This window comes from Penicillium vulpinum, assembly GCF_028829585.1.
Source record: "Penicillium vulpinum strain IBT 29486 chromosome Unknown utg000004l_segment0_segment0, whole genome shotgun sequence".
Lineage (NCBI taxonomy): Eukaryota > Fungi > Ascomycota > Eurotiomycetes > Eurotiales > Aspergillaceae > Penicillium > Penicillium vulpinum.
The window spans coordinates 6,712,359-6,730,011 of NW_026643244.1; the positions used below are offsets into that span (position 1 = coordinate 6,712,359).

The 17,653-nt window shown below is 46.5% G+C and overlaps 7 protein-coding genes across 7 annotated transcripts; 3 read left to right on the forward strand and 4 right to left on the reverse strand.

Moving 5' to 3' along the window:
- Positions 1–72: 72 nt before the first annotated feature.
- Positions 73–2,257, reverse strand: N7479_011059 (calcium-binding mitochondrial carrier protein; the record flags this gene model as incomplete). Its single annotated transcript, XM_057258750.1, has 8 exons — positions 73–592; positions 651–683; positions 736–839; positions 901–962; positions 1,017–1,630; positions 1,698–1,905; positions 1,992–2,072; positions 2,128–2,257. The coding sequence occupies 8 exons, from the start codon at positions 2,255–2,257 to the stop codon at positions 73–75; spliced, it is 1,752 nt and encodes a 583-aa protein (XP_057106208.1).
- Positions 2,258–2,702: 445 nt separating this feature from the next.
- On the forward strand, positions 2,703–3,727 carry ssn8 (cyclin-dependent protein serine/threonine kinase regulator SSN8; the record flags this gene model as incomplete). The annotated part of the gene is made up of 3 exons (XM_057258751.1): positions 2,703–2,862; positions 2,920–3,129; positions 3,183–3,727. The coding sequence occupies 3 exons, from the start codon at positions 2,703–2,705 to the stop codon at positions 3,725–3,727; spliced, it is 915 nt and encodes a 304-aa protein (XP_057106209.1).
- Positions 3,728–3,991: 264 nt separating this feature from the next.
- Positions 3,992–5,352, reverse strand: N7479_011061 (FAD-dependent oxidoreductase; the record flags this gene model as incomplete). The annotated part of the gene is made up of 2 exons (XM_057258752.1): positions 3,992–4,315; positions 4,372–5,352. 2 exons carry the CDS (start codon positions 5,350–5,352, stop codon positions 3,992–3,994), a joined length of 1,305 nt encoding a protein of 434 aa, XP_057106210.1.
- Positions 5,353–8,530: 3,178 nt separating this feature from the next.
- N7479_011062 (DUF4452 domain-containing protein) lies at positions 8,531–9,246 on the forward strand (the record flags this gene model as incomplete). Its single annotated transcript, XM_057258753.1, has 2 exons — positions 8,531–8,809; positions 8,932–9,246. 2 exons carry the CDS (start codon positions 8,531–8,533, stop codon positions 9,244–9,246), a joined length of 594 nt encoding a protein of 197 aa, XP_057106211.1.
- Positions 9,247–11,825: 2,579 nt separating this feature from the next.
- On the forward strand, positions 11,826–13,283 carry N7479_011063 (pepsin-like aspartic protease; the record flags this gene model as incomplete). Its single annotated transcript, XM_057258754.1, has 3 exons — positions 11,826–12,223; positions 12,325–13,088; positions 13,156–13,283. The coding sequence occupies 3 exons, from the start codon at positions 11,826–11,828 to the stop codon at positions 13,281–13,283; spliced, it is 1,290 nt and encodes a 429-aa protein (XP_057106212.1).
- Positions 13,284–13,506: 223 nt separating this feature from the next.
- On the reverse strand, positions 13,507–14,841 carry N7479_011064 (putative cofactor for methionyl- and glutamyl-tRNA synthetases; the record flags this gene model as incomplete). The annotated part of the gene is made up of 1 exon (XM_057258755.1): positions 13,507–14,841. One exon carries the CDS (start codon positions 14,839–14,841, stop codon positions 13,507–13,509), a length of 1,335 nt encoding a protein of 444 aa, XP_057106213.1.
- Positions 14,842–15,777: 936 nt separating this feature from the next.
- On the reverse strand, positions 15,778–17,440 carry N7479_011065 (ankyrin repeat domain-containing protein; the record flags this gene model as incomplete). The annotated part of the gene is given in 4 exon segments (XM_057258756.1): positions 15,778–16,016; positions 16,028–16,731; positions 16,756–16,820; positions 16,850–17,440. 4 exon segments carry the CDS (start codon positions 17,438–17,440, stop codon positions 15,778–15,780), a joined length of 1,599 nt encoding a protein of 532 aa, XP_057106214.1.
- Positions 17,441–17,653: the final 213 nt, after the last annotated feature.

The following is a 17,653-nucleotide window of genomic DNA, read 5'->3' on the forward strand; positions in this document are numbered from 1 at the left end:
AAGCAAATGGCTGAGTGGTATCCGCGGGGGTGTGCAACGAGGACGAGGTGAAGGCTTGTTCGGGCTGGCAGATCATCGTAGACCAAGTATGCGTTTCGCATTCTCGTAGACCACATAGCTGATTGACATGGCCGGTGCCACTTTGAGGAGGTTAGGTGTGAGGCCTTTGTAAAGACCACGGGGCCCCTCTGTTTTGAGTGTGACACTCAGAACCTCGCCAATCCCTGTATATGTAGGCGGATGCATGATGGTGCCCTGGGTCTGAAGTCGAGTGCGGAGAACATTGAGGGGGTAGACAATTGAGGCGCTGAATCCTCCACTTATAGCGCCAATTGCACCTGTCGCAAAGTTTCCAAGGGGTACGTCATCCTCATGACAGCCACATTCACGAGCCTTTTTAGCTAGAAGCCTTCGTTTGAGGTATTCAAATGTCGATAGGTCTATTGCGGCGTAGGGAAACATCCCCACAAGACCAAGCGGGAGTCCTCGGAAGAAGCCAACCAAGCCATTCTTGTTCCACACCTTTCTTGCGGTAGCTGCGATGAGTTGATTACCTATCGGGCCATCCTTCACGGTTTCACACTGCATGCGACTATTGGTAATTGTAAGCCACAATGCTCTTAACAAATCACTTGGGTCGGTGTACTCACAATTTTAGTGTATCAAGGGGATAAACGAAGCATCTAGTCACAATTAAAACCAATTTTCCTTTCATCGATGATGTGCAAGACCTACTGGGCAACCATTCCACCAAAGCCACCGGACATAAACTGTGAAGTGGGAAGGAGTCGCTTGGTATCATTATGTCCTTCGAGCCGTGCAAATGCTCGTTTCGCAGACTGGTCTTAGGTCAGCATTCGTCTAATTGTGTAGGCGAAATCGAGTATCAAGAGTACGAACCTCATAGGCACCAAACTTGATTGCAGACTCTGGCATAACCTTCACCACGTTCAAGCCATTCCCTACTTATAGTTAGTCGTTGCCACTTCGAGTCCAGATCGATAAGAACGACAAACCTGCGAACAAACTCCGTATTCCTCCGGCCCGCCATAATACTTTGAGGGCGTCGAGCAATGTTTTGGAAGCGTTCCCTGCCGCAACCAACGGGGCTCCGTCCTTCGCCGCCTGAACCGTTGCTTTGACACCGGTCTGCGCAATGAGATAAACTTTGAGACGATCGAGTGGGGCGGTGGCCGTTCTTGACACGGCACCCGCAATTCCGCCTGCAAGGAAGTAGCCTAGTTGAGGGGTATTTTCGGTCAACTTCCGTCCATAATATCGGAAAAACATCCGCATGGCGGTAGTCTGGGGAAGAGGCAACCACTCCAAATCCAGGTCGCCGTCTAGGGCAAAATCATGCTCGAAAACGGGTCTCAAATTTTGGACCTGGCTGGTTTGCGCGTGCGCTGAAGGAAAGAGGGAGGCCAAAGCGGGGAGGGACAAAATGTTGTACAAAAAGTGTTGAGTGGCCAGAATATAAGGTGAAAGAAACGGATGGTTTGTACCTAAACCCTGCAGGTCATTGATGTGGACATCTCCTTCCGGGTTTAGATTGCCCGTAGCCGTGTAGTATGAAAGAACTGCGTGTAGGTCGGTCGGGGACTGGAGAGGAAGGAATAGAAGGAAATCCCTAAAGAAAATGTTATATGTCAGACTAGGCTGTCCAGCCTTCACTTGACCAGTGCGCATGCACATACCTCCATTCTGTGTAAGAGATCACTCCGTCATTGTTTTTGTCGACTTCGGCGAAAAATCGGTCCAACTTGGCGTTTGAGACCGTGACTCCGGAACGTGAAAAGGCATTCCGCAATTCAGTCTTGTCGATTGCTCCGCTATGATCTCGATCGATGCTCTGGAACATTTGCGATAGCCCGTCCTCAGTGCGGTTGAGAAATGCTCGGAATTCTGGTGGTGATTAGGATTGGACTAAGGATTTGGCGGCCAGGGCACCCCTTCCCCGAGTGGTGGCTAGGTGGTTCTCATGAGCTTACCAGCTTGGTCGATACGTCCATCGCCATTCGTGTCCACCTCCCGCACGACATTCACTACCATATCGTCTGCATTTTTTAGAGCTAGAAAGAGATTAGGAAAGCACGCAAACATAGCGAGTAATCCTTTCAAACTCACGATGATCGATTTTCTTCAACCCTTTCTTTAACCCAGTCAGGTCGATATGGCCCTCTCGTCGAGTATCCAAGGTTTCCCAGAGTTTGGCGACTCGTTTGTCGCGTTCATCTTTTGACTCTTCGGATGCCATGATGAAAATTGTTACCGAGCAACCATTTCTTTGCTTAAAAGGGGATGTTCAAAGAAACAAAACCCCTAAAAGTTGAGGGGAATCAGATCGAGGGGAACATAAAAAGATGACGTGAATAAAAGTTATGCGTATGAATAGCCCTGTAATGATTAATTGGCGCCCGGCGATTTGACCTTTGACGCCATCGGATTATCTTGCACCGGACCAGGGCCAAGCCCTACTATCCCTTTTTGGGATTGTCAACCTGACCTCATATTAGACTTGATTTTCTTATATATTGTTTATTGTTTGTATTGTGTTTTATTTTTCTATTGTGGTGATTTTGCATTCTTCTTTCATTTCAATACGTGGCCTGCGGGGTCAGCTGTATAGCCCCCCGGACTTCGGATCAACCATGTCATGACGGCTTTCAATTTGTGAGCTTTGCCATCATCAAACTTTCAATATGGCAGCCAACTACTGGGCATCATCCCAGCGTCGGCACTGGCTATTCTCTAGAGAGAGGTTAGCAGATATCCGTGAAGGATTACGGGAGAAGGACAAAGTTGCCCATTCGCAGTTCCCGCTACCAGATCAGCGACTACTGAATATTTACTTTAATCAGCGTAAGTTCTATTAATATGTTGATTGTTTTGAAATTTCAGGCTGATTTGAATAATAAGAGCTCATCAAGCTCGGCAAACGCATGTCCACCAGGCAGCAGGCCATTGCGACAGCACAGGTGTATCTCAAGAGATTCTATACCAAGAATGAGATTCGACAGACAAGTCCATACCTTGTACTCACCACCGCTTTCTATCTCGCCTGCAAGATGGAAGAGTGTCCACAGCATATCCGCTTTGTGGTCAGCGAAGCGCGCGGTCTGTGGCCAGGTATGCATCCATATATAAATCCATAAACAAACCAAAATGCTAACTATTCACAGAATTTATCACCCCGGATGTGGCAAAGCTTGGAGAATGCGAGTTTGCCTTAATATCCGAATTAAGCTCTCAACTCATCGTGCATCATCCTTATCGGACTTTGTCTGAACTTCAAACCGACCTATCACTCACCTCAGACGAAGTCGCCCTCGCCTGGTCGGTTATCAATGATCATTATCTGACGGATTTACCACTTCTGCATCCGCCTCATGTCATTGCAATCATGGCAATCATTGTTGCCGTTGTATTCAAGCCGCCCCATCCCTCTACTTACGCCGGAACCGGGCAATCGGCTTTGGCAGGCTCTATGAGAGATGGAGGTGGCATGCAGATGCTGGCCGCTTTATCAGATAAAAATGGATCTGGTCCGCCTCCTAAAATTCAGAAGCTTGTCAGTTGGCTTGCGGAAAGCGAAGTCGATATTAAAGCTGTCATCGAATGTACACAAGAGCTGGTCTCATTGTACGAGGTGTGGGAGCAATATAGCGAGAAGAACTGCAAGGAATTACTTGGGAGGATGGTTAAGAGCAAGAACTTGGACAAGTGATGCCATCTCGTATTTTGTACTTTAACAAAACCCTTATATATCCCCGATAGGCAGCTGAGCCACGTCTGCCTAATCTAGTTCTGCCAGGTTTCTTTTTCCTCTTTCGTGAACACTTTTTACTGTCTATCCACCTAGTAATATTAATAAGGTTGCGGATCAAAAATAGGCCTCGAGAGTAATGATTATAGTTAGAATCGGCTTTCGGGCCAAAGACAAGTATTGTGATGTGTGACAATGGATAAACCTAGGAACAACAAAAGAACACTACAATATCTGTGAGACTATCCCCTTCATATCCACCCTCCACTGTTGGAAAAGTGGCAATCCAAGCTCTTCCAAGATCTTTGGAGATGCATTGTTCAGCTGCTGCAACAACCAATTCTCGTGAACAAATTCAGGGTCACTTTGGACTCGAAGTTTATGCTGCGTGGTCTGAGGGTCAACGAACATCTGAAACGCCTTTGCTCTCTCGTTTGCATATATGTCTAACAGATCGAATGGCTTTCCTTCAAGAATAATCATCTCGAGGATATCACATAGGGCTTCGGAGTCAATCAGGCCTGTTGAAAGTCCCATACCACCCATGGGCTAGTAGCGATAAGGTGAGTATCAAAGGCATATCATAAAGGAGACGAAGAACTAACATTGTTAAGATGAGCTGCATCTCCCGCGAGCACACATCTTCCCCTTCTGAAAGTAGAAGCACACAATTGGTGGATCCGATAAAGAGAAGACTTGATTATTTCTGCGTTGATTGGCCTAGGGCCAGGAAGCATTTTCTCCAGAAGAGATGTGACATGAGCGATTGAATTCATCTCATCAACTGGTGTCTGGTCTTCTTGGTCCAAGCTAACAGCACACCGGTATAAAGTTCGTTTTCCAGCCTCGACGGGTTTTAATGGCGTAATAATGCCCCAATGTATTGGGTGTACGATCATCTGGCTAGGGAACTCAGGATCAAGGTTTGGATCCTCGAATAAAAAGTCGATGGCCATTAGTCTCTCTGGCCAGCTGTGTCCTTTCAGAGGGATATCCAAAAGCTTCCTGGTAGCCGACTGACCGCCATCGGCACCCACTAGATATGATGCCTGGAACGTTGTCTCGATGTCATCTCTCCTGGTCGTAGCCCTGATACATGAGGCATTTTGTTCGATTCTGATGAGGGTCTCTTCAAAATGCACAGTGACCAAGCCAGTTGCGGTTGCTTTCTCGAATAACAGTTTGGTCAGCTCCGGCTGCGGCAAATACAAGATGCCACCGACACCATGGGACTGTTTGGTATCTCGAGGAATAGGCAAACGAGCGATCACATCACCCATCGTGTAACCTCCCTCTCCATCCTCGCGGATCGGCTTACGCCAACAAAAACCCCCAGAAATAAACCCTGCCTTCTCCATATCTGGTAGCACACCCATCTTATCTAAGGCAATCAGTGCACTTGCGTAATATGCCACGGCACGCGGTTCCTCGCCTAGTCTCGACTCCTTCTCGACCACGTCAACCACAATACCAGCTAGCGCGAGTCTCAACGCAGTAGCAAGTCCAACCGGGCCTGCACCCACAATTAGCACATTCTTTTGTTGCTTCTCTGACATATGGACAGATTTCGAAGGTTGCGATGCCATGGTTTTCCAATAACAAGCTTATATGAAATGTAAGAGAATGAGAGGATGCGGGGAAATGGGTAAGCCTGTGGAAGACCCCCGGAACAATTAGATGCTTACTTGAGTCATATATGCAGGGCTATATATTGTAGGGAAGTCGAAATTGATTGTCCTACTTTGTGTTACTTTTCAGACGTCGAACTAATGAAATCCGCTGCTACTTCGACAATGCCGGTCATCCATATATGTACATAAGTCATAGGCACTACCTAGGTAACAATCTAATGCAATAAATTCTTAGGAGGGAAGGGTCTCTTCTATTACTTTTCCGGTTTTGGTTTCGTCCGGTAAAATGAATTTTGTCTAGTCTCTCAATTGCTCCCATGTTCTATGTAGTAACGGCCCAGCCTGACACGGGAAACAAATATCACCTACAAGCTTTTGAGACAGGATGTATCTCTATTACACATCTTTTTTAATCCTCCTTAGTATGTATAAATGTACGTGAAAAGTTCGTGGAGGGTAACATCGCCTGGTTGGGTATTACCAGGTCCAGCATACGCCGGATGCATTTCAGTCTGGCCCTGAGTCGATGATGTTGGTGTCAATTGAAATCCAGATACCTGCTATAGTTCAAGGGAACGTTAGAATCCTTAAGGCCTTGACAGTATACTATTGAGAGAGGAAGAGGTGACAAAGAGAAAATGGAGGGGGGTTTATACATCTAGGTGGAGACCTCGCGCCTTCCCAATCCATAGATAGCTTCATTGCAGCCTCAGGCCTTCAAAGTTTGATTCTACTGCGGCGATCTAATCTACTTTAGATTAGTGACAATTAATTACTGTCTATCTCAGCGTCTGCAATCCCATAGTCGTCCAGCGCACAATGACCTGTTCATTAGATGATCATTGGATAATTAATCTTTATGTGTCTCAACGTGCTTAGAATGCTACAGCTACTGGTCTTGCGTGGCGTTATTGTAGGGGGGATAGAAAGAAAGCTAGCAGATGGTTGTCCGGGTAGCATCTATATGGCATAGCCCTACTCCGTATTTTAACCAATATTAGATTCCAAGAGCTATGAGGTGAAAGAGACAAGTTGAATTCCCAAGGCCAGAATATAACGCCCTTCGAAGGCCTGCAATCCAAATAGCAGCTACCAGGTTTGATTAAAGCCTATATAAAGAGAGTTTGCAGCGATGGTTATAGAAATACGAAGATATATAGATAGGTGTAGCATCCCGCAGTCTTTGTGATCTGACAAACAAAGCATGCAGTTTCCAACCTTGGATTCCATCTTATGAAAGGCACTGAGTAACCGTACCTAGGTAGCAATTACTCAAGTTTAAGAAGGATAAACAGCCGAAATGATGTTTAAAGTATATAAGAATCTAGACTTATCACTTTATCTTATTGTCATACTGTCATGTTGTGCGACAAGCATAGCCTCGACTCCGCAAATCGCGGTTTCAATATCACCCAGAGTGTGAAACCAGAAATCACCTTCCGACTCGGACAGAAACATTTGCCACGATGTAATAGGTATCACATATTTCCAATTCAACCAGGGCCACTAGAATAGTTGCTAGTCCCTTGCGCGGTGTTATCCGGGGATCGGATCGCAGGATAGGATAGTCACTAAATTACATACTTCATGCACTGGAACCCCACGATTTCACGCACCAAATCAATGCATTCTGCATCGATGGATAGATCAGCTGCATGGTTCAAGCTTCGGCGCAACGTTTACGGAGTATAATAATATATGTGATATATCCGATCTCGGCAGTGCGGCTGTGCCTCGTGAGATTGTGCTAGTAAGTAAAGGGGCGGTGAAGCCAAAGACTGGAGAGACAGCTGGTGGTACGTTGTTTCTAGTAAAGTTTGGGGCTTAATCCTTTTCGGTGCCGTGTAAATAGAATGGAAGTTATCACTGGAGGAAGGTCGGCACATCATGCAACTGATGTTCCAGTAGGCGCCGTGAGATCATTTGCAGGTCCATATCCCAATCAGGAACAAAGAACGGAAATAAAACCGGAAATAGCTCCCAGATCTATCCAAAAGAATAGTGGGAACTCACAGTGGATTTTTATTCGGTCGCATAAATACCGTGAGTCACGGGTAGGCAATGCTACCCAGCGAGAAGGCGAAAAAGCGCCTTAGGCCCCTGCCCTAGTCCGGATTCTGCATTGATGGACTCCGATTTGGAAGGGTGTGAGCTGATAAGGTAGGATCTCAAGATCCCTACCAATAATAGGCGGGTTCATCTGCAGCTAGGGCTACGGGTGTGTCTCGAGACCAACAAGGTTTTCTTGGAGGGTCTTTGCGCTGTTTGTCGAAGGATTGGGGAATTCGTACGGAGCCGATCAAAGCAAGATCAGCAGCCACTGCCGATTCACCCTATAGGGGGAATGGAGGGGAATGTGCCTGGGAAGGCAAAAAAAAAAAAGCGCCATGCCATGCACACACAGCCTGCAGCTAAGTCCCGAAGGGCTGTGGAAAATTTTCAGCTTCCCCAACCCCCATGAGGAACGGAGAGAGTAGGAGATTTACTTTTCCAGTTTTCACTGCATTTTTTCACTTTTACATCATATGTAGGTTATAAACAAGCAATTTCAGTATCTGATCAAGATAGAAATATGTAACAATCGTCATTGTTCTGGGGCAATCCTACACCAGAGTTAGATTCTGGTATGTAGCCCTGGAGTGGTCATCACTAAGAGATCTTCCTAATCGGGTAGTGTTCCAGTCGACGACGTCAGGTTTTTGTTTCAGTATTTCAGTATTTTAGTATTTTAGTATTTTTAGTAATTTGAAGTATTTCAGTAGGCCGTTGAAGATCCATTTGAGAAGATCTGTGGGTTATTATTGGTTATTGAGGTTATTGCCACTCCGTTAGCGCTTTGGTCTGGTTGGTGCGTCGATGTAAGTGTCTTTTCATCTCTGACAATACATAACTGTAATCATCCATATTAAAAGTGTAATATATCGTAATAACAGTAATCGTAACCATCCGTCCCCATAACACACCCCTCCCCCTCTTTTTCCCTTCGCCTCTTCCCACACACTCTCTCCTCTCTTCTCATTAATCCTCCTTTCCACTTTCAATCTCATCGATCTTTCTATTTTTCTATTTTCTTTTTTGTAACTTTCTTATCTTCTAAACACCTTCTCACTTTCGGGTGCTGGATTCTCAAACAATGTCTGCCTACTTCTATAACCAACACCACCAACACCAGCAACACCCTCACCATGGTGCTCATATGCAGTCTGCAACAAATACCCACCATGGACGTTCTCGTCGTGCCCCAAAGATGGCCTCGCAGAATGCTCAGCGCCAGTTCCGAGGAGTCAAGAGTATGCGGGAATTGGCGGAAGCTCCGGCTGTGACGGCTTTCCGTGCAAGATTCGAGGCTGGTCGGTCCTTTGATCTGGACGACGATCTTGAATTCTGCCCAGGTCTCCTGACTGAGGATGATGTATGTCATGATCCCCCGAATTTTCTCTCACCCCCTATCCATTACCTCTTCAAAGATCGTCATAGATCTCAATTCAGATAAATCACTAGGGGAGCAATCTTGTTAACATGTTTTATTTGTAGCTGCACTCCATCCACTCCGCTTCAGACCGCTCTTCTCTCTCCAGCGGCTCACCGGACACTTCACCTTTGCAGCACCAAATCCAACCGGTGCAGCAGGTGACTCCGTCCATCTCTTTGTCCCCCGCTCAATCCAACTCATACGTTCACCCTGGTGTTGCCGGCAACCCTAATCATGTCAACTACCAGCAGCAGCAACCTGCGAACCGGACTCGCAAGGTCATTCCGATTATCAACCCCTCAACCGGAATGTCCCTGTCAAGCCCACCTTCATCGATCTCGCCCGCGATGATGCAGACTGCTCAGCGTCGATGGTAAGGGTGCCATCTGCCAAAGTCGTAGGCTGGTACCCTACATCTCCACTCGTCCATTGCACGTCCGTTATCTAAGCTGTTCTGCATCATCGGGGTCCCTTGATCGCAGGTCATAATGTCTTTTTTTTTTCTCCATTTGCATTCTTGTCCGATACGTCTATTGCATTCGACACGACACACAACCTGGAAAAATCTTTGTTCCACGAACACGGCGACAAAAAAAAATCTTCAAAAATTCGAAAACAAAAAACCGATCTGTACATACACTCTCCTCTTCGCCGATTACGACCACCTTCGCCTCATATTCTAGATCCTTTGCGATACTCTTAGCTTGTTGCGAGCGACGGCGCCTGCGATTCAATACCTTGCATCCTTTTCCTACGATACCTCCTTCGTCTCTCAGGGAGGGACGAATACTTTCTTCGGCCTATATTTCTTTTTTTTTTCCGGTTGGGCCACCGATGATGTACAGAACATACGTGCAGTGACATTGCTACTTGACGTTGCATGTCCACGACCTTTGGAGTTGATTTTACCTTTTTTTATGGGAGGGTTTTGCGTGCAAACGACTTTGCCAGATACACCTACGCTGTGGCACTTTTTTATTTTCTTTCTACGATCTCTTTTGGGTTTTTGCTTTACCGGGGCGGGAATGGTTATCATTTTCAAGGATCTAGAGGCGGAAACGATACACGTCTGCATTGCTTGGGCACTGTTGAATATCTTGGGTTGCTTTTTATTGCTTTGTTACCTTCTACTTTTCTCATCTTTTACGGATTGTTTCTCTGTACATCGAATTTGGGGATTGGTGAGCAACGCTTCCTTGCCACTGGTATGTGGCTGGTTGGGTCTGGTAGCGAAACCATGGGATGCGGAGTTGTTTCTGTTTGAAATCGATATCCTTGGGGGTCTCTCGCGGTGTGCGAGTCTAGACCATTATGCACTTAAAATGCTTTCATATTTACTCTCCTTTCATCTCATATTTTGGCTCTGTATTTCTTTTATTACCTTTTTGGGGGACTCCCGGAGAGTTATCACATTGTATGATGTTGATTTTCATTGAGTCTTGCATCTATCAAGTTCGATCACATCTCTAGTTCGTATCGTCTTGATGCCCTAGCGAGACTAAGTTGCAAATTGCGTAGGTTTTCTTAGCCAGAAGCAATATACTTGTTTTGTGGGCTAGGTATATAGATGCGTCTTCAAGCCTTATACTCCAGGTCATTCCAGTACCAAATACAAATACCACTATATAATACACTCATATTGAAGTCCTAGTTTGAATCTTTGAATTGGGATGGAAACAGTACTCTACAGGTGTTAAAGTTCTGTTTTCCTGCTTTGTCTTGATCTGATCAAACTCTGATATATATAAGATCATCAGTGGTTGTTGCCCAGGTGGGAAATAGGTAAGAATATATATATGGCAAAGTGGGCAAATGACTTGAACAAATAGTTTTTTGCCTACAAGGCTTATGCCCTTAAACTATAAAACTAATGGCACAAAAGCTATGATCAGATCTCTAATTAATAGTTTGATCATCTGGAGATCAAAAGGCAAAGATGATATTGTTCTACGCCAACAACGCAATGTCAGTGCTTCAATAGGCAGTGAAACAAATCTAAATCAAATAAAAAACAAACCATACTTAACATGTCATAATGGGACATCTCTATAACTTCTCTAATATGTTTCATGTATGTCGTACCTCCTGCATGATTGGGCCCCTACCCGCTGGCCCTTGTTTCAGGATCAACTAACCACATCCAAACACCCACAGGCCCCAAGGTCTCATGTGTCAAACCCACGCGCCAGGGGAATCCCCCCACTCATCTAAGACGTCACGTAGTAACAGACAAATTAGAAGGGTACATATATAGATATTACCTGCGTACTCCATACGGATTACTCCGTATGTACTATCCTCTCCGGCGCTAACCCCGAGGCCCCTCACCTCCTGACACATCCACGGAGTATGTGTCGCTCTGGTCTAGGACCGAATAGCGTCTACTGTGAAGCATGCCCAGCTTAGGCCAAGAGCTTTGTAGTGTAGCACTTACCTCCGATAGGTGGATGTGAAAGGCTGGACCAGAAACAAACGCTCGCACTACAATATACGTACTGTTGTTGGGTCGTTCTTGCCTTTTAGGGTTGTTTTAATGTCTCTCCTGCCCATATGAAGTTTCATTTTGTCTTATTTTGCTTCTATTTTGTTGATATTGTTCTTGTTCGCGTTTCTACTCTCTTTGTTTTTTTTTTCCCGCTCCTCTTCTGCATTGTCTAACATTGTATTGTTCTATTTCCTTTCTTTTCCATTCTTGGCTGCAGGTATTCAAGTCGGGACTACTGCCTGTTGACGTTCATTTTGAGACATTGACATTGTCTTTCCATCCATTCAGAACAAGCCTGTCCTTGCAGATCTGGGGAGCTGTTGGATACTTACCTTCTTTTCTTGTCTTTTCTTGTCCTTGATCCTTGTTTCTCTGTTTCATTGCATTCTTTAATATCAAGTTTTTAGGCTGGTCCTGATCTAACCACTTTTTTTTTCGGTTTTGATATCCCAAATTGGGGCTTTGGGCAAGATGCAATTCATTCTTTTTCTCGTTGTTTTCTTTTCGCTGAGCTTCAATGCTATTTCTATGCCCGTGGCTCCTCTGAATCACCTTCAAGGCCGGTCCTTCAAGGTAGAGAGAGTCAGGCGCAATAACTATGTCGCTCATGGACCCGCAGCACTGCGCAAGGCATACCGCAAGTTCGGAATTGACGCAACAACCCTCGATGGTGTGGACGTGAGCGACTTCCAGCCTTTCGAAACCAAGCATACCACTTCTATGAAAACTGCAAAGGAAGCCGTGGTGAATTCTGAACAGACGGGCGCCGTCGATGCCACATCTGTTGATGGAGACGTGGAATTTGTCTCGCCAGTCAATATCGGAGGCCAAACCCTCGATATGAATTTTGACAGCGGCTCTGCTGATATGTAAGTTTTTTGTTTTGTTACTTTGAAAGATTGGTTGGCTAGCAACATATTTCGATGTTCCAGCTCAAGGAAATCTTCAGAACTAACCAATTGCCATATAGGTGGGTGTTGAGCTCGAAACTTCCGAAGTCACTGCGAAACAGTCGGACAGTATACGAACCGAGCAAATCCAGCACCTTTGAAGAACTTGACAACAGCACATTTGAGATCAAGTACGGCGACTCATCTTATGCCACTGGCGGAGTAGGCAAGGACGACGTCTCGATTGGCGGCGTCAAAGTCGCTGGGCAATCATTCGGCCTTCCGACGGATATTTCGCAAACATTCGTTGATGACACCAAGTCTAACGGACTCGTCGGTCTGGGTTTTTCCTCAATCAACACTATCACGCCAAAGTCACAGAATACGTTTTTCGACAACGTCGCCCCCAGCCTCGGCGAGCCAGTCTTCACCGTCCGACTGCTCAGCAATGGCGTCGGCGAGTATGAATTTGGAACCGTTGATCCGAACAAGTACCGGGGCGTTATGGTCAATGTCAGCGTGGATTCATCTAATGGATTCTGGCAATTTGACTCCGCAAAATACGCCGTAGGAGGGGGTCCATTGCACCAGATCACGAAGACACCCTCGGCCATTGCTGACACTGGCACCTCGCTCATGATGGTCAGCCCTGAAGTTGCGGAGGCATATTACAAGCAAGTCGATGGCGCTATATACGCCAATAATGCCAATGGGTATATTTTCCCCTGCACTTCGAGCTTGCCTAGCCTATCCGTTGCGATTGGACCCGGTTATTCGGTTACTATCCCTGGATCGTTCATGAATTGGTCCGAAGTTGGAACCAACACGACTACTGGTGAAACAGGTCAGTCTTTTTTTTTGGTTCAAGCTTTTTTGAGTTATGTTCTGAGCTAACCTTTTTTTTTCGATAGTGTGTTATGGTGGCCTTCAGTCGAGTGGAAGTTCAAGCATGGCGATCTATGGCGATGTGTTTTTGAAGGCCTTGTTTGTGGTCTTTGATCAACGTGGGCCTTCTCTGGGATTCGCGGCGCCTGTTTAAGCAAAAGATTCCAAGATCTATCAACTTCCCAAGTTGGGTGATTTAATGTACAGATTAGAAAATCAAATATTTCCACCTTTTCATGGTTGACAGTGATGTAGAGAGGAAAAAATTGCATTAATATGCACAATAATAATACGAACTTGGAAATTTTTATTTCTTCATATTCTCATGGGTATGCGTTTAGTTTTATTTTCAGATATACCGAACACCTTAACATCCCTTACCGCACAGTGGCATTAGTCAAGCTCTTAACAGTACAAACACCACCAGAGGCAGCAACAAGCTTGCCAAGGGCAGGCTTGCCCTCCTGTCCATGGACGGAGGGAACAGCACTGCTATCAAAGGCAACCTCAAGGTCTGCAGTGGTGGTGAAGCCAGGCTGGAAAGTCTCCCAGACCTTCTTCTTGGGGTTAAGCTGCTTCTCAGGCTGACCATCATTCCAGCCCTCGAAGCTGATCCGCTCACCGGCAGGAGCATCGGCAGGCGGGTTAACGAGCTCGACAGGACCAGCGTGCGAGTCCTCGCCCTCAGCAACACGCGGGGACGCGGCTAGAACCATGGCACACGACTTGACGCCACGCATGGTCACAGGCTTCAGGTTGCACACGGCAACGATCTTGCGGCCCTGCATCTCCTCCAGCGGGATCAGACCGTTCAGGCCAGAGCACACAGTGCGCACGGTCTTGCCAGTCTCCTCATCGAGAGAGGTGTTGTCGCTGCCCGGGGCATCGCCGCAGTCGATTGTGGACACGTACAGAGAGTCCGCGTTGGGGTGGTTGATTGCGCGAAGGATGTGTCCGACACGCAGGTCAATCAGTGATGGGGCCGGGGGCGCAGCGGCGGCAGGAGCGGGCTTGGGGGCCTTCTCTTTCTTCTCCTTCTTCTCCTTTTTGTTGGTTTTCACGGGGGCGCCGTCGGCACCGGCCTGGGTCTGGGCTTTGGCGGCTTGCTCAGCCTTACCTTGGCCGATGACAAGGGGCTTGGACTCATTGTTGGCGTCTGGGTTCTGGGCGTTGGCCTTCTCACGCTTCTTGCGCTCTTTCTCCTCCTTTGGGTCGACGGGCTTGGGAACGAACTTGACGTCGTTCAGGTCGATGGCGACTTTCTCCTCCTCGGGGATCTGGAGCGAGAACAGACGGCCGTTCTGCACGAAGTCAATGTGACGTACGATGTGGTGGTAGCCCTTTTCTCCGGTGCGCTCTTCGGGAGTCCATTTCTCGACGACAGGGGCAAGGAGAGCGTAGATGGCAATATCGGCGACCGAGGGCTTCGCGCCGAGCAGGGTGGTGCGGGTGGCCAGGTGGATGTTCAGCTGGTCAAGGATTCCAACGGTGACGTCCTTTTCATCATTGGCGATGGAAGTCTTCAGGCCGGAGACAGTGTTGAGCCATTGCTTGATGTCGGCTTCCTCTGCCTCATTGAAGGTGACCTGGGGGAAGATCTTGCCCGAAGCGTGGAGGTAGTCGGGCTCGGTCGAATCGGGAGAGATCACGGTAGGATACGACCGGTAGAGAAGAGAGAGGAGAGAAGTCTCGGGAGCTGCTGCCGTCGCCATGGTGTATGTTCGTGGAGAGGTTGGGAGTGGAAGAAGAGAAAATCGAGGAGGGGCACGGATTTGTGTCAACGATTGGACCCGCGGGGTTACCAGTCGGGCCCGCAATAGGGTCGACCTGAGAGAATTCAACTTGACGACGATCCCTTTTATATAGGGATCTGGTGCAATTAATTGTTTTAATTAATAATTCAAGCAATCGCCTTGGGATGCTATTTTTTCCTGGCCGTGCTGCGTTTGCTGACTCAGCGACTGACCTATCCATCTCAGGTAGGTAGGTAGGTAGGTAGGTACCCACAATTAACAGACAGACCTTAGGCTTGTTACTAGAGGATTTGAGATGTCTCATCGTGTGTTAAAAAAAAAAGTCGTCTTGATCACGGCATTCCAATATACCACCGTCTCCCACTGTTGGAAGAATATAACACCAAATTTACTTTCTAAGAAGACTAAAACAAGCTCTTTGAGCTAAACTATCCTCAACAGCGGATGTATCTATTTGCATCTATCTTCAGCAGTTTGTCCTGTGATATACTGTTATCACCTTGTCTTATGTTGAACAGAGACCTGTCAGCTTAGCAAAGTGAAGGAATAGATGTACGGCAGTTTCAATGTCTACATCCTAGTCCCTATCAATAAACACAAACCAAATCAAGAGGACAAGCAGATTGCTATCAGATCTGGACTGTCATACATAACATTGACTAGAAACTTTGCCGTGAAGCTGCAAATTTGATTTGGACATAGTCGATAAATCCTATTCTTATAGAGGTTTGAATCTACAGGTCACAGGAAGTTTAGCACTTGCTTCCACAATAATACGTGATTTTTAGCTAACATGGAACTCATTTCTTCTGCTATTCCTGTTTCACCACCGCCCACCAATTTTTGATGGTATATCAAGTAACAGAGCAAGCAACAGACCATTTGGCCTTCAACTCATACCGGGCAAGTCTTCCATTTGACCCGAATACCTGCAGCTAATATTTGCTGCCGTGCTGTTTCACCTTCGCTCATTCCAATATCCGGGTTGGCACCAGCTTTAGCAAGCATCTTAATGACCTCCCTATTGCCTACATCAATTGCCTTCAACAGGGCAGTTTGTCCTGTGTTGGTTTGCTTGTTGACGTCAAGCCGCTTCAATTCTAGCAAATATTCCAAGGTTCCACTGTCTCTTGCTGATTAAGACTAACAGCAAGTAATAATGGAAAATTATCAGTCGGACCAAGATTCGGATCAAGCCTATTCTGTGCAAGGAGGAGTCGGGTGATATCGTACTTGTTAGTGGCGATGCAGTAACAAAGCGGTGTCCTCCCCTGGTTGTCTTGGGAATTGATATCGACCTCATCTGGCATGCGAACAACTCTCTCGGTAAATCTAAGAACGATTGGCGAGGTGGAATTACAACCCATAGCAATGCCCAATGGTGTACAGCCATAATTGTCCCGCTCATCAAGTTTGATCCTTGGGTCTGCAAGAAGAAATTCAAGTAGAGTAGTATCCGGATTGCTTGACTTGAACTGACACCCTACAAATACCATACCCAAGGGGGTGCGGCCGTGCGCGTCTTTTGCACTGGGGTCTGCGCCTGCTTGGAGCAGTGCCTGCCCGATTTTGGGTTGATAATGCAGGCATGCTAAATGAAGCATCGAATCCATTACCGATAGGGACCCCACAGAATTTGGGTCAGCCCCATAGGCAAGTAGTAGCTTGACGTGCCGATATGCTCTTGCTTGTTGTTTCTGTGTATTTTCTAGATCCCAGCTTGGGTAATATGCCGTCGATGATTTGATTGGATCGCGCATCCACAGAACGCCGTCTTCAAAACGATGGTTGGGGTCAGCCTCCCACTTCAAACAGTTCGTGACGGATTTCCACTCGTCGTGCTCGTTTCTTCAAGGGATAAATCGTATTTACTTTTGGATGGTCAGAATAAGTTCCATCAATGCCCATCCGAGCAAGCCGTCTTTACCAACTAAAAACTGTATCAACTCGACATTTTGTTGTATACCATATAATACAATTGTTTGCTTGCACTCCACAGCGCTGTTTCCGAGACATCAGAGAGTACTTCGATTGCCTTGATGAATGACTCTTTCTTATTCCTTTCCAGGCTTCGTTCAAATGCACGCAAGTCCTGTATACCTCGCCGGCAAAGGTATGCACCTAAGAAGTGATAGAGATCACGATTTGCTCGGCAAAGATTGTAAAGCTCGTTGTCTGATAGCTCACGCTCAATGAGAAGCATCAGTTCGGCAGGTAGGTCAAGCAGTGATTTTGCCCCAAGTTGTGATCGCCAACTTCGCTCCAGTAGCGACGAGGCTAGATCAACCGTTCTTTGAATCGCTTTTTTCACTTGGTGCTTCTTGCGTCTCCATGTTCTAGGATAGTAGGCAGGCCCATTGTCCGATTGGGTAGCTGATTTATTGGGAGTAGACCGCGTGTCATAGTTTTGCGCGATAAATGTAATCAAAACTCTCTGGTCGGGGAGCAAAAGACCAGTCCACGATTTCTCTTCTTGAAAGAAGGCCTCAAGGAGATTGGACAAACGGATTGCTTCTGCTGGCAGACTTGGAAGACTCGTTATATTTGATTTTGTCATGTTGTCAGATAGTATTTCTGCCTTTTCTGAAGGCTGTAGAGGCTGTCGGTGGTGGTGACTGATCATGATTCTGCCTGAACTCTATAAAGAGGCTCTAAGGCCGTGGTCATAATATAGTCATGAAGAGAATACTAACTATTCTTACTTTGTACTTCTTATACTTGTTCCTCTGAAGATATTGGAATTGCTAGAGATTAGAGAAAGATTAAATCT